Here is a 27,312-nt window from a genome sequence, read left to right on the forward strand (position 1 = left end):
CACTTTCTTTTTAGGATCCTGCCAATGATAGATAAATGAAGTGCTCCAAAACCTGTACCTATGTAGATTTGTTATCAAGTGTTAGGAGATACACAATGATAAGATAGATTTGATCGAAGGTAAGCCCTTAGGTTCTGCTCAGCATCACCCCACAGATACAATCCAACACTGGGATCTTGCCAGTTTAAAAAAAAAACTGCAGGACACACTTACATTCTGCTGCGGCACTTTATAGTGGATTGATAACAAACACACTCCCTCACCACCTCAAGCAATTTAAGGATCCATTTTACTGTTATTAATAATTAGGGCTACATTATTTTTTCAAATTAGCATTCATATTTTAGTTTTTATGGGGAGAGTGCCTCAACACAGAAAGCATGTTGAATATGACAATGCCTTTAAAATAAATAATAATGATTCCTACTGAGATTTCTACAAATCAACAGACACCTCGGCATATGAGGAAAATAAGTTTGATAAGGTGCAAGATCTAGATACATGGGGGGAAAAATTGGACTGGCCAGATATTGGGTGAAGGGATGAAACTTTGTGCTGGCTGCTCACCTAAATGATTGCAGCATGCAGTCCAATGCAAAACACCCTGCTGACTGGCTGCACACTCAGAAGGGGGTGCAGGTGTATGCGCGGCTAGCACAATGCACAGCTAGCCTGGACCTCTTAAAGGCAGCCTGACTCGCTTAAAGGGGAGCTGCACTCATTCAAAGGATGTTGCTGCAACTGTCTCAGGAAGGCTTGGCTGAAAGCAAACATAGAGCAACTGGAATAACAGGCTAGAGAGACGACTCCCAGGTTTTCTGATGTGGCGCTGGAGGTATTAGTAATGGAGGTTTTCACAAGGCGCCAGGAGGCCGTCAAGGCACACCGCAAGAAGGGCATGAGAGCAGGTGGCCAGGGGGGATCAATTCCCGGAGGCTGGCCCACGGACATTGAGGCAGTGCCAGAAATAGTTCAGTGACCTCGCACAGGTGGTCGAGGTTAGTGAATGGATCCTCCAATGACAGCTATTAACCACCGCAGCACCAACATCTCATGCTGCTCAATGCACCACAGTCCCATCACTCACTCATCAGTAATCAGGACTCACGCATAATATTTAATACTCCACTTCACCTTCACACACATACCAATGCTGCCAGCCTCAAACCCACCTCTTGCAGCTTCTACATACCAAGCTATTCAGCTATGACAGGGGCATCACCCAAACACATTGAAACACGCTCACTGACACTATCCCCTCCTTCTTGCAGGACAGGGAGGTCCATAACTGCAGGGAGCAGTCATCTCAGCCATTGCTGAGAAATGGCTACAAGATAGACAGGACTAGGAACTAAATATATCTAGTTATAAAATAAAAACAAGAAATGCTGGAACCACTCAGCAGGTCAGTGTCTGTGCCCCTAACTATACTATCCCCGACATTTCTCTTTTGTCCCCCCACTGAAATGGTTCCCTGTACCACTATGCTATGGTCAGTTTGCTCATCCTCCTTACAGTCCCTGCTCTCATCCACACAGGGAGCCAGAATCTCAAACCTGTTGGGCAAGGACAAGGGCTGAGGCTCCTGCAAAACTACTTGCTGGATCTCTCTACCTGCCTCATTCATAGTCACATCCCCCTGTTCCTGACCACGGACCAAATTCAAGGTAGTTAATCTAAGAGGTGTGACAGTCTCCTGAAACACAGTGTCCAGGTAACTCTCCCCCTCCCTGATGTGTTGCAGTGTCTGAAGCTCAGACTCCAGCTCATCAACTCTGAGCCAGAGTTCCACGAGCAGCCAACAGTTGCTACAGATGTGGTCACTAGGAACCACAGTGGGGTCCACCAGCTCCCACATCATGCAGGTACAACACATCACCTGACCCTGCATCTCTATTTTATTTAATTAGATTTTAATTTGTTTTTTAAAATTTCCGACTGGTCATTAGTTTTTAATCTGTAAGATATTTCTCATATTCACCTTTAATCTGAAATCAACTTAGATTAGGTACGTCAACTAGCAGTTACTTATGGTTTTCCTGTGATGTCACTCTTTGTTTTTTTCTCTCTGTTTTTACTCCCTTAAAATACCCTCTCTCTCTCTCTCTCTCTCTGGTCTCCGACTCTGTTCCTTCAGGAGCACTTTTTAAAGCTCTGCTCCCACTGTGTTTTCTCTCGCTGTCTCTCTCTCTCAATGTCTCTCTCTCTCTCTCCCTCTCCGTGTGGTCTCCGACTCCGTTTCTTTTGGTGCGCTTTTTCAAGCTCTGCTGTCACTGTGTTCCCTCTCTCTCTGTGGTATCCAACTCTGTTCCTTTTTGGCGCACTTTTTAAACTCTGCTCCCACTGTGTTTTCTCTCTCTCTCTCTCTCTCCCTCTTTTCTGTGGACTCCGACTCTGTTCCTTTTCGTGCTCTTTTTAAAGCTTTGCTCCCACTGTGTTTTCTCTCTCTGTGGTCTCTGACTCTGTTCCTTTTGGCAAGCTTTTTAAAGCTCTGCTCCCACTGTTTCTCTCTCTCTGTGTGGTCTCCAACTCTGTTCCTTTTTGGCGCACTTTTTAAACTCTGCTCCCACTGTGTTTTCTCTCTCTCTCCCTCTTTCTCTCTCTCTCTCTCTCTCTCTCTCTCTGTATGTTGCCTCCCAGGTGCACGGGTCAGGGATGTCTCAGATCGGCTGCTGAACATTCTGAAGGGGGAGGGTGAACAGCCAGTTGTCGTTGTGCACATAGGCACCAATGATATAGGTAAAAAACGGGATGAGGTCCTACAAGCAGAATTTAGGGAGTTAGGAGCCAAGTTAAAAGTAGGACCTCAGAGGTAGTAATCTCCGGATTGCTACCAGTGCCACGTGATAGTCAGAGTAGAAATGAAAGAATAGTCAGGATGAATGCGTGGCTTGAGAGATGGCGCAGGAGGGAGGGGTTCAGATTTTTGGGACATTGGGACCGGTTCTGGGGGAGGTGGGACTATTACAAATTGGACGGTCTACACCTGGGCCGGACTGGAACCAATGTCCTTGGGGGTGCTTTTGCTAACGCTGTTGAGGAGGGTTTAAACTAATGTGGCAGAGGGATGGGAACCAAATGAGGTCAGTAAAGAGTAAGGATGTAGTAACTAAAGCCTGTAAGGAACGAGATAATGAAGTCAGCGTGACTAAGGGAAAGAGTAGGCAGGGAGCAGATGATGAAAGCAAAGGGACTGGTGGTCTGAGGTGTATTTGTTTTAATGCAAGAAGTGTAGTAGGTAAGGCAGATGAACGTAGGGCTTGGATTAGTACCTGGGAGTATGATGTTATTGCTATTACTGAGACTTGGTTGAGGGAAGGGCATGATTGGCAACTAAATATCCCAGGATACCGATGCTTCAGGCGGGATAGAGAGGGAGGTAAAAGGGGTGGAGGAGTTGCATTACTGGTCAAAGAGGATATCACAGCTGTGCTGAAGGAAGGCACTATGGAGGACTCGAGCTGTGAGGCAATATGGGCAGAACTCAGAAATAGGAAGGGTGCGGTAACAATGTTGGGGCTGTACTACAGGCCTCCCAACAGCGAGCGTGAGATAGAGGTACAAATATGTAAACAGATTATGGAAAGCTGTAGGAGCAACAGGGTGGTGGTGATAGGAGATTTTAATTTTCCCAACATTGACTGGGATTCACTTAATGTTAGAGGTCCAGATGGAGCAGAATTTGTAAGGAGCATCCAGGAGGGTTTTTTAGAGCAGTATGTAAATAGTCCAACTTGGGAAGGGGCCATACTGGACCTGGTGTTGGGAAATGAGCCGGGTCAGGTGGTTGACGCTTCAGTAGGGGACTACTTTGGGAATAGTGATCACAATTCCGTAAGTTTTAGAATACTCATGGACAAAGACGAGAGTGGTCCTAAAGGAAGAGTGCTAAATTGGGGGAAGGCCAACTATACCAAAATTCGGCAGGAGCTGGGGAATGTAGATTGGGAGCAGCTGTTTGAAGGTAAATCCACATTTGATATGTGGGAGGCTTTTAAAGAGAGGTTGATTAGCGTGCAGGAGAGACATGTTCCTGTGAAAATGAGGGTTAGAAATGGCAAGATTAGGGAACCATGGATGACAGGTGAAATTGTGAGACTAGCTAAGAGGAAAAAGGAAGCAGACATAAGGTCTAGGAGGCTGAAGAAAGACGAAGCTTTGAAAGAATATCGGGATTGTAGGCACAATCTGAAATGAGGAATTAAGAGGGCTAAAAGGGGTCATGAGATATCTTTAGCAAACAGGGTTAAGGAAAATCCCAAAGCCTTTTATTCATATATAAGGAGCAAGAGAGGGTAACTAGAGAAAGGATTGGCCCACTCAAGGACAAAGGAGGAAAGTTATGCGTGGAGTCAGAGATAATGGGTGAGATTCTAAATGAGTACTTTGCATCGGTATTCACCGAGGAGAGGGACATGACGGATGTTGAGGTTAGGGATAGATGTTTGATTACTCTCGGTCAAGTCGGCATAAGGAGGGCGGAAGTGTTGGGTCTTCTAAAAGGCATTAAGGTGGACAAGTCCCCAGGTCCGGATGGAATCTATCCCAGGTTACTGTGGGAAGCGAGAGAGGAATTAGTTGGGGCCTTAACAGATATCTTTGCAACATCCTTAAACACGGGTGAGGTCCCGGAGGACTGGAGAATTGCTAATGTTGTCCCCTTGTTTAAGAAGGGTAGCAGGGATAATCCAGGTAATTATAGACCGGTGAGCCTGACGTCAGTGGTCGGGAAGCTGCTGGAGAAGATACTGAGGGATAGGATCTATTCCCATCTGGAAGAAAATGGGCTTATCAGTGTTAGGCAACATGGTTTTGTGCAGGGAAGGTCATGTCTTACCAACTTAATAGAATTCTTTGAGGAAGTGACAAAGTTGATTGATGAGGGAAGGGCTGTAGATGTCATATACATGGACTTCAGTAAGGCGTTTGATAAGGTTCCCCATGGTAGGTTGATGGAGAAAGTGAAGTCACATGGGGTCCAAGGTGTACTAGCTGGATGGATAAAGAACTGACTGGGCAACAGGAGACAGAGAATAGCAGTGGAAGGGAGTTTCTCAAAATGGAGAGATGTGACCAGTGGTGTTCCACAGGGATCCGTGCTGGGACCACTGTTGTTTGTGATATACATAAATGATTTGGAGGAAAGTATAGGTGGTCTGATTAGCAAGTTTGCAGACGACACTAAGATTGGTGGAGTAGCAGATAGTGAAGGGGACTGTCAGAGAATACAGCAGAATATAGATAGACTGGAGAGTTGGGCAGAGAAATGGCAGATGGAGTTCAATCAGGGCAAATGCGAGGTGATGCATTTTGGAAGATCCAATTCAAGAGTGAACTATACAGTAAATGGAAAAGTCCTGGGGAAAATTGATGTACAGAGAGATTTGGGTGTTCAGGTCCATTGTTCCCTGAAGGTGGCAACGCAGGTCAATAGAGTGGTCAAGAAGGCATACGGCATGCTTTCCTTCATCGGACGGGGTATTGAGTACAAGAGTTGGCAGGTCATGTTACAGTTGTATAGGACTTTGGTTCGGCCACATTTGGAATACTGCGTGCAGTTCTGGTTGCCACATTACCAAAAGGATGTGGATGCTTTGGAGAGGGTGCAGACGAGATTCACCGGGATGTTGCCTGGTATGGAGGGCGCTAGCTATGAAGAGAGGTTGAGTAGATTAGGATTATTTTCATTAGAAAGACGGAGGTTGAGGGGGGACCTGATTGAGGTGTACAAAATCATGAGAGGTATAGACAGAGTGGATAGCAAGAAGCTTTTTCCCAGAGTGGGGGATTCAATTACAAGGGGACACGAGTTCAAAGTGAGAGGGGAAAAGTTTAGGAGGGATATGCGTGGAAATTTCTTTACGCAGAGGGTGGTGGGTGCATGGAACGCATTGCCAGCTGAGGTGGTAGACGCGGGCACGATAGCGTCTTTTAAGATGTATCTAGACAGATGCATGAATGGGCAGGAAGTAAAGAGATACAGACCTTTAGAAAATAGGCGACAGGTTTAGATAGAGGATTTGGATCGGCGTAGGCTTGGAGGGCCGAAGGGCCTGTTCCTGTGCTGTAATTTTCTTTGTTCTATGTTCTTCTCTCTCGCTCTCTCTCTCCCTCCTTTCTGTGGTCTCCGACTCTGTTCCTTTTGGTGCTCTTTTTAAAGCTTTGCTCCCACTGTTTCTCTCTGTCTCTCTGTCTCTCTGTCTCTCTCTCTCTCTCTCTCTCTCTCTCTCTCTCTCTCTCTGTGGTGTCCCTCACTATTCCTTTTGGCGAGCTGTTTAAAGCTCTGCTCCCACTGTGTTTTCTCTCTCTCTCTCTGTGTGGTCTCCGAACTCTGTTCCGTTTGGTGCCCTTTTAAGCTCTGCTCCCACTGTGTTTTCACTCTCTCTCTCCCCCTGTGGTCTCCGACTCTGTTCCTTTTGGCGTGCTTTTTAAAGCTCTGCTCGCACTGTGTTTTTTCTCTGTCTCTCTCTCTCTGTGGTCTCAGACTCTATTCCTTTTGGCGAGCTTTTTAAGCTCTGCTCCCACTGTGTTTTCTCTCTCTCAATGTCTCTTTCCCTCTCTCTCTCTCTGGTCACTTTTTAGTTCTCGCTCTCTCTCTCTTTATGGTCTCTGACTCTGTTCCTTTTGGTCCACTTTTTAAAGCTCTGCTCCCTCTATGTTTTCTCTCTCTCTCTCTCTCTCTGTGGTCTCCGACTCTGTTCCCTTTGGTGCTCTTTTTCAAGCTTTGCTCCCACTGTGTTTTATCTCTCTGTCTCTCTCTCTCAATGTCTCTCTCTGTCTCTCTCTCTCTGTGTGGTCTCCGACTCTGTTTCTTTTGGCGCGCTTTTTCAAGCTCTGCTCCCACTGTGTTCTCTCTCTCTGTGGTCTCCAACTCTGTTCCTTTTTGGCGCACTTTTTAAACTCTGCTGCCACAGTGTTTTCTCCCACTGTGTTTTCTCTCTCTCTCTCTCTCTCCCTCTTTTCTGTGGTCTCCGACTCTGTTCCTTTTGGTGCTCTTTTTAAAGCTTTGCTCCCACTGTTTCTCTCTCTCTCTCTCTCTCTCTCTCTCTCTCTCTCTCTCTCTCTCTCTCACTCTCTCACTCTCTCTCTCTCACTCTCTCTGTGGTGTCCCTCACTATTCCTTTTGGCGAGCTGTTTAAAGCTCTGCTCCCACTGTGTTTTCTCTCTCTCTCTCTGTGTGGTCTCCGAACTCTGTTCCGTTTGGTGCCCTTTTAAGCTCTGCTCCCACTGTGTTTTCACTCTCTCTCTCCCCCTGTGGTCTCCGACTCTGTTCCTTTTGGCGTGCTTTTTAAAGCTCTGCTCGCACTGTGTTTTTTCTCTGTCTCTCTCTCTCTGTGGTCTCAGACTCTATTCCTTTTGGCGAGCTTTTTAAGCTCTGCTCCCACTGTGTTTTCTCTCTCTCTCTCAATGTCTCTTTCCCTCTCTCTCTCTCTGGTCACTTTTTAGTTCTCGCTCTCTCTCTCTTTATGGTCTCTGACTCTGTTCCTTTTGGTCCACTTTTTAAAGCTCTGCTCCCTCTATGTTTTCTCTCTCTCTCTCTCTCTCTGTGGTCTCCGACTCTGTTCCCTTTGGTGCTCTTTTTCAAGCTTTGCTCCCACTGTGTTTTATCTCTCTGTCTCTCTCTCTCAATGTCTCTCTCTGTCTCTCTCTCTCTGTGTGGTCTCCGACTCTGTTTCTTTTGGCGCGCTTTTTCAAGCTCTGCTCCCACTGTGTTCTCTCTCTCTGTGGTCTCCAACTCTGTTCCTTTTTGGCGCACTTTTTAAACTCTGCTGCCACAGTGTTTTCTCCCACTGTGTTTTCTCTCTCTCTCTCTCTCTCCCTCTTTTCTGTGGTCTCCGACTCTGTTCCTTTTGGTGCTTTTTTTAAAGCTTTGCTCCCACTGTGTTTTCTCTCTGTGGTCTCCGACTCTGTTCCTTTTGGCGCGCTTTTTAAAGCTCTGCTCCCACTGTTTTCTCTCTCTCTCTTTCTGTGGTCTCCGACTCTGTTCCTTTTGGCAAGCTTTTTAAAGCTCTGCTCCCACTGTTTCTCTCTTTCTCTCTCTCTCTCAATGTCTCTCTCTCTCTCTCTCTCAATGTCTCTCTCTCTCTCTCTCTCTCTCTCTCAATGTCTCTCTCTCTCTCTCTCTCTCAATGTCTCTCTCTCTCTCTCTCTCTCTCTCTCTCTCTCTCTCTCTCTCTCACTGTCTCTCTCTCTCTCTCTCACTGTCTCTCTCTCTCTCTCAATGTCTCTCGACCTCTCTCTCTCTGTGGTCTCTTTTTAGTTCTCGCTCTCTCTCTCTTTGTGGTCTCTGACTCTGTTCCTTTTGGTCCACTTTTTAAAGCTCTGCTCCCTCTGTGTTTTCTCTCTCTCTCTCTCTGTGGTCTCCGACTCTGTTCCTTTTGGCGTGCTTTTTAAAACTTTGCTCCCACTGTGTTTTCTCTTTCTCCCTCTCACTCTCTCTGTGTTCTCCGACTCTGTTCCTTTTGGTCCGCTTTTTAAAGCCCTGCTCCCTCTGTGTTTTTTCTCTGTCTCTCTCTCTGGCCTCCGACTCTGTTCCTTTTGGACCGCTTTTTAAAGCTCTGCTCCCACTGTGTTTACTCTCTCTCTCTCTCTGTCTCTCTCAATGTCTCTCTCCCTCTCTCTCTGTGTTGTCTCCGACTCTGTTCCTTTTGGTGCACTTTTTAAAGCTCTGCTCCCACTGTGTTCTCTCTCTCTCACACTCTCTCGCTCTCTCTCTCTGTGGTCTCCGACTCTGTTCCTTTTTGGCGCGCTTTTAAAAGCTCTGCTCCCACTTTGTTTTCTCTCTCCCTCTCTCTCTGTGGTCTCCAACTCTGTTCCTTTTGGTGCTCTTTTTAAAGCTTTGCTCCCACTGTGTTTTCTCTCTCTCGCTCTCTCTCTCTGTGGTCTCCGACTCTGTTCCTTTTGGACCGCTTTTTAAAGCTCTGCTCCCACTGTGTTTTCTCTCTCTCTCCCCCTGTGGTCTCCTACTCTGTTCCTTTTGGACCGCTTTTTAAAGCACTGCTCCCACTGTGTTTTCTCTCTCTCTCCCCCTGTGGTCTCCTACTCTGTTCCTTTTGGACCGCTTTTTGAAGCACTGCTCCCACTGTGTTTTCTCTCTCTCTCCCCCTGTGGTCTCCTACTCTGTTCCTTTTGGACCGCTTTTTAAAGCACTGCTCCCACTGTGTTTTCTCTCTCTCTCCCCCTGTGGTCTCCTACTCTGTTCCTTTTGGATCGTTTTTTAAAGCACTGCTCCCACTGTGTTTTCTCTCTCTCTCCCCCTGTGGTCTCCTACTCTGTTCCTTTTGGACCGCTTTTTAAAGCTTTGCTCCCACTGTGTTTTCTCTCTCTCTCTCTGTCTCTCTCTCTGTGGTCTCCAACTGTGTTCCTTTTGGATCACTTTTTAAAGCTTTGCTCCCACTGTGTTTTCTCTCTCTCCCTCTCTCTCTATGTGGTCTCCGACTCTGTTCCTTTTGGACCACTTCTCGATTTTAAAATTTTCATCCCTGTTTCAAATCCCTTCTTGGCCTGGCCCCTGTCAATCTCCTCCAGCCCTACAACCCTCCAAGATATCTGCAGTCCTCAGCTTCCGGCCTCTTGAGCATCCTCGAACTTAATCGCTCCACCATTGATGGCCGTGCCTTCATCTACCTAGGACCTAAACTCTGGAATTCCCTCCCCAAACCTCTCTGCCTTGCTTTTATCCTTTAAGACACTCCTGAAAATCTTGATTAAGCTTTTGGTTGTCTGGCCTAATATCCCCTTTAGTGTCTTTTGTTTTATTTTGTTTTATAATGCCTCTATGAAGTACCTCAGTATGTTTTATTACATTAAAGGCACTATATAAATGCAGGTTTGTTGCTGTTGTTGTCGCTGTAGTTTTACTGACCCTCCAAAGTTCTAGTTATTTACTTTATAAAATTCCTTAATTTGTAATTTCATTTAACAAAAGTTTTAAACTTGAGCGTTGATTTGTGGAAGTTTCTACATTATACATTTTGCCTTTCAGTTTGTAGTGCATTTTTTTTTAAATTAGAAGCTGCCTTAAATTTGAAACCAGCAGGAATTTACAGCTGTATTGAAACCGTATTTGTCTCACTTTTTGTTTTTATCCAGGAAATCCTTGGCTTACAGGGGTCGAGAACTGCTGACTAAACTAAAAGCTGCAGGTGTTGGGGATAGGCCAGTGGTGTGGGTAGCACATAGTATGGGAGGTAAGAACTTTACAAAAGGAAACCGTTCTCCCTCTGTCCCTGTTCTGTTGTTGCCACTTTATGAAAAATAGTCCTGTATCTGTATTAGACCCCTCTTAATTATAGAATCTGGAGTAATGTACCACAGAGGAGGCCATTGGGCAATAGCACCTGTGCCGGCTCTTTTGGTAGAACTATTGAATTAATCCCACTCCCCTGCTCTTTCCCTATTGGTCTTGTATTTTTTTTTCCATTCAAAAATGTACCAATTTTTTCTTCATATCACCTCTGGTTCTTTTGCTAATCACCTGAAATCTGTGTTCTCTGGTTACTGACTCTTCTGCCATTGGAAACAGTTTTTCCTTACTTACTCTCTCAAAACTACTTATGATTTTGAACACCTCTACCAAATCTCCTCTTAATCTTCTCTACTTTAAAGAGAACAACTCTGGCTTCTCTAATCCCACCACATTGTGGGCGGCACAGTGGCGCAGTGGTTAGCACCGCAACCTCACAGCTCCAGCGACCCGGGTTTGGTTCTGGATACTGCCTGTGCGGAGTTTGCAAGTTCTCCCTGTGACCGCATGGGTTTCCGCCGGGTGCTCCAGTTTCCTCCCACAGCCAAAGACTTGCAGGTTGATAGGTAAATTGGCCATTGTAAATTGCCCCTAGTGTAGGTAGGTGGTAGGAGAATTGAGGGAAGGTGTGGTTGTGGTATGGGATTAATGTAGGATTAGTATAAATGGGTTGGCATAGACTCGGTGGGCAGAAGGGCCTGTTTCAGTGCTGTATCTCTCTATGACTCTATAACTTAGGAAGATAGGAATAGGAGTAGGCCATTTAACCCCTCAGGACTGTTCCATGATTCACTGAGATTATGGCTGATTTGCAATCTAACTTGACATATCTGCCTTTGCCCCAAACCCCTTAAAACCTTTGGTGAACAAAAATCCTCAATCTGATATCTAAAATTAAAAATTGATCTAACATCAATCACTGTTTGCTGAAGAGAGTTGCAAACTTCTACCTTCCTTTGCATGAAGAATTGTTTCCTTATTTCACTCCTCAAAGGTCTGGCTCTAATTTTTAGACCATGCTTTCTCGTCCTAAACTCCCCAACCCGTGGAAAAAGTTTATGTCTATCCACCCTATCTGTTCCCCTTAATATAGAGTCATCTATGGCACAGAAGGAGGCCATTCAGGCTATTGAGTCCATGTTGGCTCTCCTGGGAGCTGTTCAGTCAATCCCCATAGCCCTGTAAATCTATTTCCTTCAAGTGGCCATCTAATTTCCTTTTGAAGTCATTGTTTGTCTCCACTTCCACCACCCATGTGGGCAGCAGGTTCCAGGTCTTTACAACTTGCTGTGCAAAAAGGTTCTTCCTCATATTCCCCCTTGCCAAAACCCTCAATCTGTGTTCCTTAGTCCTTGTTCCATTAGTTGATGGGAACAGTTTTTCCTTGTCAAACTTATTCAAGCCTGTCAGAATTTTGTACATTTCTATTAAATCTCCCATCAATCCCCTTTGTTCTAAGGAGAACAACCCCAATTTTTCCAACCTAGCTTTGTAACTAAAATTCCCTCATCCCTGATGAATCTCCTCTGCACCCACTCAAGGACCCTCATACCCTTCCTAAAGTGTGGTGATCAGAAATGGACGCAAGGCTTTATAAAGGCTCAGCTTAACATCCTACTTTTGTACTCAGTGGGTCTGTTTCTGAAGCCCTTTCTTGAATAAAGGTGTCAAATTTGCCACTCTCCAATCCTCTGGCACCTCCCCTGTATCTAGGGAAGATTATGGCAAGCCCTTCCGCTATCTCCACTCCCACTTCCTTTAGCAACCTGGGATGCAAGCCATCTGGACCAGGTGAGTTATCTACCCTAAACAGAGCCAGCCTTTTTAGTACCTCCCCCTTCTCAATTTTTACACTATCCATTGCCTCTATTCTCTCTGCTTCTACCAATATTTTGTCAGATTCCACTTCCTTAGTGAACACTGATCCAAAGTACTCATTAAGTACATTAGCCTTGCATTGTGGCTCTAAGCATATACTACCCTCTTTGTCCCTAATAGTCTCACTACCTGTTTCTACCCACTTACTATTTTTATGCAGGTAGAAGATTTTTGCGTCCCCATATCTTGTAGACTTTGATCAAATCTCCCTTAACCTTCTAAATTCCAGGGAATACAGCCCTAGTTTGTGTAATATCTCCTCATAATTTAACCCTTCGAGTCCAGGTATCATTCCAGAAAATCTAAGCTGCACTCCCCCCAAGGTCAATATATCCTACCTAAGGTGTGGTGCCCAGAACTGTTCACAGTACTTGGATATGTGGCTTTTTATCCTATCATTGAAGTCATTAATAAATATGGTGAATAGTTGAGGCCCCAACATGGATCTTTATGGAATAAAAGTCGTCCCATCCAGTATCTGTCCATTATCCCTACCTGCTGCTCAGCCAATTTCCTAAGCAGGTCAATAATTTGCTTTCAATTCTATGAGCTTCAACTTTAGCTCTTACGAGAGATTTTATCAAATGCTTTCTGGACGTCCATATAAATAACATACATAGACATTCCCCTGCCCATAACTTCAGTCACCTCATCTAAAATTTCAATTATGCTTGTTAGGCATGACTTACCCTTTACAAATCCATGCTGGCTCTCTCTGATCAGCTGAAAGTTTTCAAGCTCTTCAGGCAACCTATCCTTAATTATAGATACTAGTAATTTCACAACAGGTGTTAAACTAGTCTACAGTTCCCTGGTTTTCCTTTCTCACCATTCTTAAATAGCAGACTGACATGCACAATTTTCCAATCTAAAGGAGCAGTTCCCGAATCAAAAGAACTTTGAAGATTATAGTCCTTCAAAATGCTGAATTTCTGGACTTTTGACACTCCTTAATGCCATTATTTTCTTCATTTGCTGATAATTTTAGTGAGTCCCTGTCCCTGACTCAGTATTAGTTTGGTTCTGATGTCCTCTATTGACACAAAGTAGTTATTCAACATGTCTGCTATTTCCTTATTTTCTTTGCAATATCACCATTATCAGTTTTCAAAGATCCTCTATTTACTCTTTACCTAATTCCCTAATCCTGACCACCTTTTTCCTAATATCATTGTAAAATGTTTTGTGTTGATTTTGATATTCCTTACAAGTTTCTTTTCATACTTCCTTTTTGTAGCTCTTACTGTTTTGTCATCCCCAGGGGTTGACTGTGTCAGTACACAGACACCAGTGTCCTTGGTAAAAAAATTTGAGGTCCGTTGTAATTTAAAATGTCTTGCTCCAAGCCTTTAAACTTGTGTTTTAAAATAACGTAGCATCTAGGTTATTTTAAAACACAAGTTTAAAGGCTTGAAAAAAAGACATTTTAAATTACCAGCAATGACAGTAAGGGATCGGCATCATCGGGGCATCAGGCTAGATCCTAGAACATGAAGCGGCAACAGGACGTGGAGTCACATTGCACTGTTCACACACAGGTAGGGGCTAGCAGTAGTAATAGTACATACAATCAGGACCAGCTGATGAGCCGCATGGTTCCAGACCAACTGAAGATCCACATAACCTGACTCCAGACGATGAGCTACATTACAACCCGGGAACACAGATATTTCAAGGGCCTCGGTAAGTCTGAGCTAGCCATGAGCACACATAAGACTCTCATGTTCATGTACACCAATGAAAAGAGTAAATAGTTCAGTATAGATTTTCAAATTGTGTTCAATGCTTTAAAATTCAGAGACAGGAGTGACTCACTAACGGCTCAAACTCCGTTCTCAGCAGCAACATCCATTTGTATTTCCCCCCTGGATTCCTTCAGTTCCAGGGAGAGAGAGACTTCCTGGTTCGAAGGACAGAATCCAAGTGGCCCAAATTGGCACTAAATTGGCAGTCTCACTCTAGATGGCCACTTGTCCTGGTTGGTGGCACTCTTGTCTTTGAAGCAGACTTTGGGTGCCTGAAATTCCTGGGATGGTGCATATCTCAAGCTATCAGTCGGGGAGAGGTAGGGTCTGCAATTGGGACTGGACCCATGTTCCTTCCTATATTCAGTCACAGGGCCGTTAAAGGTTCTATAATAATGCAGGCTCTTCCTTACATCCTTCTGCACACCTGTATTAGCTAGCTAGTGAGCAAAACAGTGTGCAATGTCAATGCGAATTACTTTTGTTGAAAATATAGAGCTAGCTGCACCATGTGCTAACGTTGTGTTAGCATACAGTCATCCAGCTAAATCATTACGCAATAAAAACGAGGACTGTGAGAAGTAACGTTGTCATTCAACCAGTAAAATAGCAAATTATTTTCCATATTGGAAAAAGCAATTAGCTAGTTGTGCTGGTTAGCTAGCAAACTAATAATAATGCATTCAACTCCCTTCAATGTTTTCTATTCTGAGTATACCTCGCCACTGCAGCTATATCAAAGTCCTTTGTGCTCGTTGTTGGACCTGCAATAGGTAGACAAGAATCAACCCAACAGTTCTCAAGGCGATTCCTTGTGGATGTTTTGATTGCTAATACAGTTGTGCTGCTCTCCATTGAAGTTTGTATGTTAAGCTACTTTATTTATAGGGAGAAATGTGTTTTAAATCAGACTGCGTTTTGATGACATTAGGTTGTCATATACTTTGTATACAGATTAATTGCTCCCATGTCTGTGGCTGAGTCAATAATTTTGTCAAATGTCCATGGTGCAACATGTTGCTGCCTATCCTTGGTCATCCCTTGCTGCTCTTTGTAACTCTTCCACTCGCTGAGCTGTGTGCCTTTTTTGCATTTTTGTATGCTTTCTCTTTTAGTTTTATGTTGTCTCTTGCTGCTTTAGTCGTCAATTGGCTGTTTTTTATGGCAAGCAGAGCTCTTGCCCCTTAATGGTATAAACTGGTTCATCACATTAAATTCTTTATGAAATCATCAACATCTAGGGGATTACCATTGACCAGAAATGCAACTGAACCATCCTGGTAAGTACTGTGGCAACAAGAGCAGGTCAGAGGCTGGAAATTCTGTGGCAAGTAATTCACCACCTGATACCCCAAAGCCTGTCCAGAAGGCACAAGTCAGGACTGTGATAGAATACGACCCACTTGCCTGGATGAGTGAAGCTTCAACATTCTCAAGAAGCTCGACAGCATCCAGGTCAAAGCAGCCCTTTTGATTGGTATCCATCCACGACCTGAAATATTCACTGTCTCCACTACTGGCACAAAATGGCAACAGTGCATACCATCTACAAGATGCACTGCAGCAACTTGCTGAGGCTCCTTCAACAGCACCTACCAATCCTGTGGCCTCTACCACTTGGAAGAACAAGGGCAGCAGGCGCATGAGAACACCTGCAAGTTCCCCTCTAAGCCACACACCATCCTGACATGGAAATATATCGCCGTTCCTTCTGTGTCGCTGGGTCAAAATCCTGGAACTCTCTCCTTAACACCACAGGGGACTGCAGTGGTTCAAGAAGGAGGCTCACTGACTGCTGCCAGGGTACTGGGCATTGACCTGCATAATGCACCATGGTTGCACACCAACTGGCCGTTGAGGGAGTGGAATTCCTTTCGGTTGCAGTATATTGCAGAGTTGAAGCCCTCCATGGATCACCACATTGACACGGTGGAGAGGCTTGTACGCAGCAACAATCCCTTGAGCACTGCAGTCGGGAACTCCTTGCTCCTGGTAGAGCCACCCATGGCGGCAAGGCCAGGGGGAGTTGACAGACAAAATGTGGTCCAAAAAGTCCTCAACGGCAGAACAGGCAAAGGAAAACTGTGCATCTCACTGGCTGCAAAAGTGGAAGAAGGCTGCAGTGGCAAAGTGGTCCCAGTCATCGTGTTTGACGCGTCACCGAAATCTGACCACCAACCCATCAAGATCTTGTGGACAATGATGGTGCCCCAGGGTCCCCATGTTAAACAAAGTCACGTGCAGGCTTTTACCAGGGTCCATTTGCCAAGTCCTGTGGCAATGAAGAATTGGCAACAGGGACAGGGCTGTCAAGAATCTGCACACAGGTGACAGATGCATGAAGGTCAATGGACACCTGTGTTGGGACAGAGGTGTCTTTGGGCAGAAGCATTTGTGACTGAGCAAGTCCTCTTCAGCACTGCTCACCCCAAAAGGGGAGGGGGTAGAAAAGGTGGCCGAAAAACAGGCTGTCCCACTTTCGCCTGGCTAGGGAACCACACAAAGAACAAAGAACAGTACAGCACAGGGACAGGCCATTCGGCCCTCTAAGCCTGTGCCGATCTTGATGCCTGCTTAAACTAAAACCTTCTGCACTTCCGGGGTCCGTATCCCTCTATTCCCACCCTATTCATGTATTTGTCAAGATGCCTCTTAAACGTCTCTGTGGTACCTGCTTCCACCGCCTCTCCCGGCAACAAGTTCCAGGCACTCACCACCCTCTGTGTAAAGAACTTGCCTCGCACATCCCCTCTAAACTTTGCCCCTCTCACCTTAAACCTATGTCCCCTAGTAACTGACTCTTCCACCCCGGGAAAAAGCTTCTGACTATCCACTCTGTCCATGCCGCTTATAACTTTGTAAACCTCTATCATGTCGCCCCTCCACCTCCGTTGTTCCAGTGAAAACAATCCGAGTTTATCCAACCTCTCCTCATAGCTAATGCCCTCCAGACCAGGCAATATCCTGGTAAACCTCTTCTGTACCCTCTCCAAAGCCTCCACGTCCTTCTGGAAGCGTGGCGACCAGAATTGCACGCAATATTCTAAGTGTGGCCTAACTAAAGTTCTGTACAGCTGCAGCATGACTTGCCAATTTTTATACTCAATGCCCCGATCAATGAGGGCAAGCATGCCATATGCCTTCTTGACTACCTTATCCACCTGCGTTGCCACTTTCAGTGTCCTGTGGACCTGTACGCCCAGATCTCTCTGCCTGTCAATACTCCTAAGGGTTCTGCCATTTACTGTATACGTCCTACCTGCATTAGACCTTCCAAAATGCATTACCTCACATTTGTCCGAATTAAACTCCATCTGCCATTTCTCTGCCCATGTCTCCAACCGATCTATATCCTGCTGTATCCTCTGAGAATCCTCATCACTGTCCGCAATTCCACCAACCTTTGTGTCGTCCGCAAACTTACTAATCAGACCAGCTACATTTTCCTCCAAATCATTTATATATACGACAAACAGCAAAGGTCCCAGCACTGATCCCTGCAGAACACCACTATTCACATCCCTCCATTCAGAAAAGCACCCTTCCACTGCTACCCTCTGTCTTCTATGACAGAGCCAGTTCTGTATCCATCTTGCCAGCTCCCCTCCGATCCCATGTTACTTCACCTTTTGTATCAGTCTGCCATGAGGGACCTTGTCAAAGGCTTTACTCAAGTCCATATAGATAACATCCACTGCCCTTCCTTCATCAATCATCTTTGTCACTTCCTCAAAAAACTCAATCAAATTAGAGAGACAGGACCTCCCCTTCACAAAACCATGCTGCCTCTCGCTAATAAGTCCATTTGTTTCCAAATGGGAGTAAATCCTGTTCCGAAGAATCCTCTCTAATAATTTCCCTATCACTGACGTAAGGCTCACCAGCCTGTAACTTCCTGGATTATCCTTGCTACCCTTCTGAAACAAAGGAACAACATTGGCTATTCTCAGGTCCTCTGGGACCTCACCTGTAGCCAATGAGGATGCAAAGATTTTTGTCAAGGCCCCAGCAATTTCTTCCCTTGCCTCAGGCCAGGTGTCAGATCTTGAACCAGGCCAGGTGGCAGATCTCTTGGTGGGAGAGCATTTCGGTGATAGTGATCACAACTCCCTGACCTTTGCTATAGTCATGGAGAGGGACAGGAGCAGACGGGATGGGAAAATATTTAATTGGGGGAGGGGAAATTACAATGCTATTAGGCAGGAACTGGACAGCATAAATTGGGAACAGATGTTCTCAGGGAAGTGCACGACAGAAATGTGGAGGTTGTTTAGGGAGCACTTGCTGCGACTGCTGGATAGGTTTGTCCCGATGAGGCAAGGAAGGGATGGTAGGGTGAAGGAACCTTGGATGACAAGAGATGTGGAACAGCTAGTCAAGAGGAAGAAGGAAGCTTACTTAAGGTTGAGGAAGCAAGGATCAGACAGGGCTCTAGAGGGTTACAAGGTAGCCAGGAAGGAACTGAAGAATGGACTTAGGAGAGCTAGAAGGGGACATGAAAAAGTCTTGGCGGGTAGGATTAAGTCGGAGGAGGTAGGGGAGGTCCTAAATGAATACTTTGCTTCAGTATTCACTAGTGAGTGGAACCTGGTCGTTTGTGAGGACAGCGTGAAACAGGCTGATATGCTCAAACAGGTTGATGTTAAGAGGGAGGATGTGATGGAAATTTTGAAAGACATGAGGACAGATAAGTCCCCAGGGCCAGATGGGATATACCCAAGGATATTACGGGAAGCGAGGGAAGAGATTGCCGCGCCTTTGGCGATGATCTTTGCGTCCTCACTGTCCACTGGAGTAGTATCAGATGATTGGAGGGTGGCAATGTTATTCCCTTGTTCAAGAAAGGGAATAGGGATAACCCTGGGAATTATAGATCAGTCAGTCTTATGTCGGTAGTGGGCAAATTATTGGAGAGGATTCTGAGAGACAGGATTTATGATTATTTGGAAAAGCATAGTTTGATTAGAGATAGTCAGCATGGCTTTGTGAGGGGCAGGTCATGCCTCACAAGTCTTATTGAAATCTTTGAAGATGTGACAAAACACATTGATGAAGGAAGAGCAGTGGATGTGGTGTATATGGATTTTAGCAAGGCGTTTGATAAGGTTCCCCATGGTAGGCTCATTCAGAAAGTAAGGAGGCATGGGATACAGGGAAAGCTGGCTGTCTGGATACAGAATTGGCTGGCCCATAGAAGACAGAGGGTGGTAGTAGATGGAAAGTATTCAGCCTGGAGCTCGGTGACCAGTGGTGTTCCGCAGGGATCTGTTCTGGGACCTCTGCTCTTTGTGATTTTTATAAATGACTTGGATGAGGAAGTGGAAGGCTGGGTTAGCAAGTTTGCCGATGACACGAAGGTTGCTGGAGTTGTGGATAGTGTGGAAGGCTGTTGTAGGTTGCAACGGGACATTGACAGGATGCAGAGCTGGGCTGAGAGGTGGCAGATGGAGTTCAACCTGGAAAAGTGTGAAGTGATTCATTTTGGAAGGTCGAATTTGAATGCAGAATACAGGCTTAAAGACAGGATTCTTGGTAGTGTGGAGGAACAGAGAGATCTTGGGGTCCATGTCCATCGATCGCTCAAAGTTGCCACCCAAGTTGATAGGGTTGTTAAGAAAGCGTATGGGATGTTGGCTTTCATTAACAGGGGGATTGAGTTTAAGAGCCGCGAGGTTATGCTGCAGCTCTATAAAGCCCTGGTTAGACCACACTTGGAATATTGTGTTCAGTTCTGGTCGCCTCATTATAGGAAGGATGTGGAAGCTTTAGAGAGGGTGCAGAGGAGATTTACCAGGATGCTGCCTGGACTGGAGGGCATGTCTTACGAAGAAAGGTTGAGGGAGCTAGGGCTTTTCTCATTGGAGCGAAGAAGGATGAGAGGTGACTTGATAGAGGTGTACAAGATGATGAGAGGCATAGATAGAGTGGATAGCCAGAGACTTTTTCCCAGGATGGAAAGGGCTATCACCAGGGGGCATAATTTTAAGGTGATTGGAGGAATGTTTCGGGGAGATGTCAGAGGTAGGTTCTTTACACAGAGAGTGGTGGGTGCATGGAATGCACTGCCGGCGGTGGTAGAAGAAGCAGATACATTAGGGACATTTAAGCGACTCTTGGATAGGTACATGGATGATAGTAGAATGAAGGGTATGTATGTAGTTTCATCCAAGAGTAGGTTAAAGGTTCGGCACAACATCGTGGGCGGAAGGGCCTTTACTGTGCTGTACTGTTCTATGTTCTATGCCTCCCTCAGTATTCTGGGGTAGATCCCATCAGGCCCTGGGGACTTATCTACCTTAATGCTTTGCAAGACACCCAACACCTCCTCCTTTTTGATAATGAGATGACTGATCTACACTCCCTTCCCTAGGCTCATCATCCACCAAGTCCTTCTCCTTGGTGAATACTGATGCAAAGTACTCATTTAGTACCTCGCCCATTTCCTCTGGCTCCACACATAGATTCCCTTCTCTGTCCTTGAGTGGGCCAACCCTTTCCCTGGTTACCCTCTTGCTCTTTATATACGTATAAAAAGCCTTGGGATTTCCCTTAATCCTGTTTGCCAATGACTTCTCAAAACCCCTTTTAGCCCTCCTGACTCCTAGCTTAAACCCTGCAGGATCACCATGTCTGTGGTCAAAGAAAGAAAACATTATATTTTCCAACTTGGAATGTTCATAGATAATGTCAAGACTGACCGTCCGGAAAGAAGAACTGCAATTGTATCATGTGAGCTTTCAAGACTCCGAATTGACATTGCTGCCCTCAGTGAGACCCACCTTCCTGGTGAGGGGCAGCTGAAGGAACAAGCAGGATGCACCTTCTACTGGAAAGGAAAGGCTGACAGTGACCCTCCTGTCCACGGTGTTGGTTTTGCCACCCAGAATAGGATCTTGGATGCACTACCAGAACTCCCCAAATGTATAAATGAAAGGTTCATGAAACTTCACCTACAGCTCAGCTGTAATCATTATGCCACCATTATCAGTGTTTATGCCCCGACCCATGACTCCGATGAAGATATCAAAGAGAAGTTCTGTTCTGACCTTGATGAAGTCCTCACTGCTTTCCCAAAAAGAAGAGAAGATCATCCCTTTGGGGATTTTAATGCCAGGGTTGACTGTGACTCCAATGCCTGGAGAGGAACCATTGGGGAAAGACAGAGTGGGAAAAGCCAATGCAATTGGTGTCCTCCACCTGACAAAGTGTACTCAGCATTGCCTCGTTATAACAAACACCCTCTTCTGCCAGAAGGTCAAATACAAACCACATGGAAGCATCCTCGATCAAAGCACTGGCTCCTCCTGGATTATGTCATTGTTGGAGTCAAAGTGATGTCTGTATCACTTGATCCAGGTGGGGGACTGACACCTGCTGGACAAATCATTGACTTATTCGATCGGTGATGAACATCCACTTTGCACCAAGACATCGCAAGACCCAGGTGTCCAAGAGGATGAAGATCGATGTCGCAGCCCGAAAGCAGCTCAACCAAAAATAGGAATTCCAGGTGCAGCTCGCAACCAATCTAGAAAGTCTTCACACATCCAACTCAATTTCAGAACTGTGGGAACAAATAAAATCAGCTATACTAGACCCCTGTGTCCAGACCATTAGGTTCAAGCATTGCGTCACCAGGGCTGGTGCGATGAAAACAATGCTAAAATATGTGACCTGGAACAAAAACGAGCAGCCGTCGTTGCCTGGCAGAACAACCCAAGGTCACAAGTCAAGAATGCAGCATTGCAACAGCTCAAGGCTGACACCCAAAGACAAATCCGGAAGATAAAGGACAAGTGGTGAGAAGAGAAAGCCCAGGAGATCCAACAATGTGCTGACCATCATGACATGCAAAGTTTTTTTGAAGCCACCAGGGTTTTCGGGCCACAGACCAAGGTCAAATGGAAAAAAATCCCCTTCGCTCACAGGATGGTGTCTCTCTTCTAAAGGATGACAATGCCATCTGTCAACACTGGAAAGAACATTGTCAATAACTCATCAAACGTGAAACTACAGTGGCATCTGATACTCTTCAGGCTATCCAACAGTAACCTATGGTAGAATCCATGGGTGAACCACCATCGATGGAAAAGCTGCAATAGGCAATCAAATGGATGAAAAACAAGAAAGCTTGCAGCCCCGATGGTATTCCAGCTGATGCCTTCCAAGCTTTTGCTCCCATCAAGATGGTGGTTTTCCGGCGGGTTCCGATTTTTTTTTTTCTTTAAAAAGCCTGCCGAAAACAACAAACTTGTCCTGAGTCAGAAGCTGCTGTTCCCACTCCCAGCACCTGGCACCTGATGGCATCAATTTTTTTTTTAAACTGTACCAATCAGAAAGTAACTCCAGGGAGAATTCCCACCCTCTGCAGCTGTCACAGAGAGGGGGAGGCAGGGGGCGAGAGGGAGTGGGCGAGGGAGAGAACGAGGGAGGGGGCGAGAGAGAGAGAGAGGGGGGGCGAGAGAGAGAGCGAGGGGGCGAGAGAGAGAGAGAGAGGGAGGGGGCGAGAGAGAGAGAGAGGGGGAGGGGGCGAGAGAGAGAAAGAGAGGGAGGGGGCGAGAGAGATAGAGAGAGAGGGAGGGGGCGAGAGAGATAGAGAGAGAGGGAGGGGGCGAGAGAGAGATAGAGAGAGAGGGAGGGGGTGAGAGAGAGAGGGAGGGGGTGAGAGAGAGAGAGGGAAGGGGTGAGAGAGAGAGAGGGAAGGGGTGAGAGAGAGAGAGGGAAGGGGTGAGAGAGAGAGAGGGAGGGGGTGAGAGAGAGGGAGGGGGCGAGAGAGAGAGGGAGGGGGTGAGAGAGAGAGAGGGAAGGGGTGAGAGAGAGAGAGGGAGGGGGTGAGAGAGAGGGAGGGGGCGAGAGAGAGAGAGGGAGGGGGTGAGAGAGAGGGAGGGGGTGAGAGAGAGGGAGGGGGCGAGAGAGAGAGAGGGAGGGGGCGAGAGAGAGAGAGAGAGGGAGGGGGCGAGAGAGAGAGAGAGAGAGAGAGGGGGAGGGGGCGAGAGAGAGAGAGAGGGAGGGGGCGAGAGAGAGAGAGAGAGAGAGAGAGGGAGGGGGCGAGAGAGGGAGGGGGCGAGAGGGAGGGGGTGAGAGAGAGAGAGGGAGGGGGCGAGAGAGAGAGAGGGAGGGAGGGGGCGAGCGAGAGAGAGCGAGAGAGAGGGAGGGGGCGACAGAGAGAGAGCGAGGGAGTGGGCGGAAGAGAGAGTGCGAGGGAGTGGACGAGAGAGAGAGCGAGGGGTTGGGCGAGAGACAGAGAGCGAGGGAGGGGGCGAGAGAGACACAGTGAGGGAGGGGGCGAGAGAGAGACAGCGAGAGAGAGAGGGGGAGGGGGCGAGAGAGAGAAAGAGGGAGGGGGCGAGACAGAGAGAGAGGGAGGGAGAGGGAGAGAGCGAGAGAGAGAGAGGGAGGGAGGGGGCGAGAGAGACGGGGAGGGCGCGAGCGATAAAGAGAGAGGGAGGGCGCGAGCGAGAGAGAGAGAGGGATGGGGCGAGCGAGAGAGAGAGAGGAAGGGGGCGAGCGATAGAGAGAGAGAGGGGGGCGAGAGATAGAGAGAGAGAGGGGGTGAGAGATAGAGAGAGAGAGGGGGCGAGAGATAGAGAGAGAGGGAGGGAGTGAGGGGGCGAGCGAGAGAGAGAGGGAGGGGGCGAGAGAGAGGGGGAGGGGGCGGGCGAGAGAGATAGGGATGGGGTGAGAGAGAAATGGGGGCAAGAGAGAGCGAGGGAGGGGGCGAGAGAGAGAGAGCGAGGGAGGGGGCGAGAGAGAGAGAGAGAGGGTGGGGGCGAGAGAGAGAGAGCGAGGGAGGGGACGAAAGAGAGTGCGAGGGAGGGGATGTGAGAGAGAGTGCGAGGGAGTGGGCGAGACAGAGAAAGAGAGAGGGAGGGGGCGAGACTGAGAGAGAGGGAGCGCGAGAGGGAGAGAGCGAGAAAGAGAGAGGGAGGGAGGGGGCGAGGGAGAGAGAGGGAGGGCGCGAGAGAGAGAGGGAGGTCGCGAGCGAGAGAGAGAGAGGAAGGGGGCGAGCGAGAGAGAGAGAGGAAGGGGGCGAGCGAGAGAGAGAGAAGGAGGGGGCGTGCGAGAGAGAGAGAGGGAGGGCGCGAGCGAGAGAGACGGAGAGCGAGCGAGAGGGAGAGGGAGGGGGCGAGAGAGAGAGAGAGGGAGGGGGCGAGAGAGAGGGGGCGAGCGAGAGCTAGAGAGGGGGGTGAGCGAGCAAGAGAGAGAGGGAGGGGGCGAGAGAGAGAGGGTTAGGGACAGGGCGAGAGAGAGAGAGGGGCGTGAGAGAGAGAGGGAGGGGGAGAGAGGGGGAGAGAGAGACAGGGACGAGAGAGAGAGGGCGAGAGAGACAGGGAGGGGGCGAGAGAGAGAGGGATAGGGAGGGGGCGAGAGAGAGAGAGAGGGAGGGGGCAAGAGAGAGAGGGTTAAGGATAGGGCGAGAGAGAGAGAGAGGGAGGGGGCGAGAGAGAGAGGGGGGCGAGAGAGAGAGAGAGGGCGAGAGAGAGAGGGAGGGGGAGAGAGAGGGATAGGGAGGGGGCGAGAGAGAGAGTTTAGTTTAGATTTAGAACATTACAGCGCAGTACAGGCCCTTCGGCCCTCGATGTTGCGCCGACCTGTGAAACCATCTGACCTACACTATTCCATTTTCATCCATATGTCTATCCAATGTCCACTTAAATGCCCTTAAAGTTGGCGAATCTACTACTGCTGCAGGCAGGGCGTTCCACGCCCTTACTACTCTCTGAGTAAAGAAACTACCTCTCACATCTGTCCTATATCTATCACCCCTCAACTTGAAGCTATGTCCCCTCGTGTTTGCCATCACCATCCGAGGAAAAAGACGCTCACTATCCACCCTATCTAACCCTCTGATTATCTTATATGTCTCTATTAAGTCACCTCTCCTCCTCCTTCTCTCCAACGAAAACAACCTCAAGTCCCTCAGCCTTTCCTCGTAAGACCTTCCCTCCATACCAGGCAACATCCTAGTAAATCTCCTCTGCACCCTTTCCAATAGCTTCCACATCCTTCCTATAATGCGGTGACCAGAACTGCACGCAATACTCCAGGTGCGGTCTCACCAGAGTTTTGTACAGCTGCAGCATGACCTCGTGGCTCCGAAACTCGACCCCCCTACTAATAAAAGCTAACACACCATATGCCTTCTTAACAGCCCTATTAACCTGGTTAGCAACCTTCAGGGATTTATGCACCTGGACACCAAGATCTCTCTGTTCATCTACACTACCAAGAATCTTCCCATTAGCCCAGTACTCTGCATTCCTGTTACTCCTTCCAAAGTGAATCACCTCACACTTTTCCGCATTAAACTCCATTTGCCATCTCTCAGCCCAGCTCTGCAGCCTATCTATGTATCTCTGTACCCTACAACATCCTTCGGCACTATCCACAACTCCACCGACCTTAGTGTCATCTGCAAATTTACTAACCCACCCTTCTACACCCTCTTCCAGGTCATTTATAAAAATGACAAACAGTAGTGGCCCCAAAACAGATCCTTGCGGTACACCACTAGTAACTAAACTCCAGGATGAACATTTGCCATCAACCACCACCCTCTGTCTTCTTTCAGCCAGCCAATTTCTGATCCAAAGCTCTAAATCACCTTCAACCCCATACTTCCGTATTTTCTGCAATAGCCTACCGTGGGGAACCTTATCAAACGCCTTACTGAAATCCATATACACCACATCCACTGCTTTACCCTCATCCACCTGTTTGGTCACCTTCTCGAAAAACTCAATAAGGTTTGTGAGGCACGACCTACCCGTCACAAAACCGTGCTGACTATCTCTAATGTACTTATTCTTTTCAAGATGATTATAAATCCTGTCTCTTATAACCTTTTCCAACATTTTACCCACAACCGAAGTAAGGCTCACAGGTCTATAATTACCAGGGCTGTCTCTACTCCCCTTCTTGAACAAGGGGACAACATTTGCAAGAGGGAGAGGATGAGAGAGAGAGAGAAGGAGAGGATGAGAGAGAGAGAGAGAGAGGGAGAGGATGAGAGAGAGAGAGAGAGAGGGAGAGGATGAGAGAGAGAGAGAGAGAGGGAGAGGATGAGAGAGAGAGAGAGGGAGGGGGCGAGAGAGAGAGAGGGAGGGGGCGAGAGAGAGAGAGGGAGGGGGCGAGAGAGAGAGAGCGAGGGAAGGGTCGAGAGAGAGACTGGGGGAGCGAGAGAGAGAGGGAGGGGGCGAGAGAGAGAGGGAGGGGGCGAGAGAGAGAGAGAGCGCGAGAGAGAGAGGGAGGGGGCGAGAGAGAGAGGGATAGGGAGGGGGCGAGAGAGAGAGGGACAGGGAGGGGGCGAGAGAGAGAGGGAGAGGATGAGAGAGAGAGAGGGAGAGGATGAGAGAGAGGGAGAGGATGAGAGAGAGCGAGAGGGAGGGGGCGAGAGAGAGAGAGAGGGAGGGGGCGAGAGAGAGAGAGAGGGAGGGGGCGAGAGAGAGAGAGAGGGAGGGGGCGAGAGAGAGAGAGGGAGGGGGCGAGAGAGAGAAAGGGAGGGAGCGAGAGAGAGAGAGCGAGGGAAGGGGCGAGAGAGAGAGAGCGAGGGAAGGGGCGAGAGAGAGAGAGGGAAGGGGCGAGAGAGGGAGGGGGCGAGAGAGAGAGAGTGAGGTGGCGAGAGAGAGAGAGAGAGAGAGTGGGGGGTGAGAGAGACAGAGAGGGAGGGGTCGAGAGAGAAAGAGAGAGGGATAGGGAGGGGGCGAGAGAGAGAGGGATAGGGAGGGGGCGAGAAAGAGAGGGAGAGGATGAGAGAGAGAGAGAGGGAGAGGATGAGAGAGAGCGAGAGGGAGGGGGCGAGAGAGAGAGAGAGGGAGGGGGCGAGAGAGAGAGAGAGGGAGGGGGCGAGAGAGAGAGGGAGGGGGCGAGAGAGAGAGGGAGGGGGCGAGAGAGAGAGAGGGAGGGGGCGAGAGAGAGAGAGGGAGGGGGCGAGAGAGAGAGAGCGAGGGAAGGGGCGAGAGAGAGAGAGCGAGGGAAGGGGCGAGAGAGAGAGAGCGAGGGAAGGGGCGAGAGAGAGAGAGAGGGAAGGGGCGAGAGAGAGAGAGGGAGGGGGCGAGAGAGAGAGAGTGAGGTGGCGAGAGAGAGAGAGTGAGGTGGCGAGAGAGAGAGAGTGGGGGGCGAGAGAGACAGAGAGGGAGGGGACGAGGGAGAGAGAGAGGGAGGGGGCGAGAGAGAGAGAGAGGGAGAGGATGAGAGAGAGCGAGAGGGAGGGGGCGAGAGAGAGAGAGGGAGGGGGCGAGAGAGAGAGAGAGGGAGGGGGCGAGAGAGAGAGAGGGAAGGGGCGAGAGAGAGAGAGCGAGGGAAGGGGCGAGAGAGAGAGAGGGAAGGGGCGAGAGAGAGAGAGGGAGGGGGCGAGAGAGAGAGAGTGAGGTGGCGAGAGAGAGAGAGTGGGGGGCGAGAGAGACAGAGAGGGAGGGGACGAGAGAGAAAGAGAGAGGGATA

At 48.1% G+C, this 27,312-nt stretch overlaps 1 protein-coding gene across 5 annotated transcripts in view; it reads left to right on the plus strand.

The window, feature by feature from the left end:
* The window catches only part of serac1 (serine active site containing 1), a 523,253-nt gene that overhangs the window by 347,471 nt on the left and 148,470 nt on the right, over positions 1 to 27,312 (plus strand). For all 5 annotated transcript variants that reach the window (XM_068044720.1, XM_068044721.1, XM_068044722.1 and 2 more), the window contains one exon: positions 10,093 to 10,190. In XM_068044720.1, the coding sequence (XP_067900821.1) occupies positions 10,093 to 10,190 (98 nt within the window). The remainder of the gene's footprint in view (positions 1 to 10,092; positions 10,191 to 27,312) is intronic.

The sequence above is a fragment of the Heterodontus francisci genome, chromosome 13 (genome assembly GCF_036365525.1).
Source record: "Heterodontus francisci isolate sHetFra1 chromosome 13, sHetFra1.hap1, whole genome shotgun sequence".
Classification (NCBI taxonomy): Eukaryota; Metazoa; Chordata; class Chondrichthyes; order Heterodontiformes; family Heterodontidae; genus Heterodontus; species Heterodontus francisci.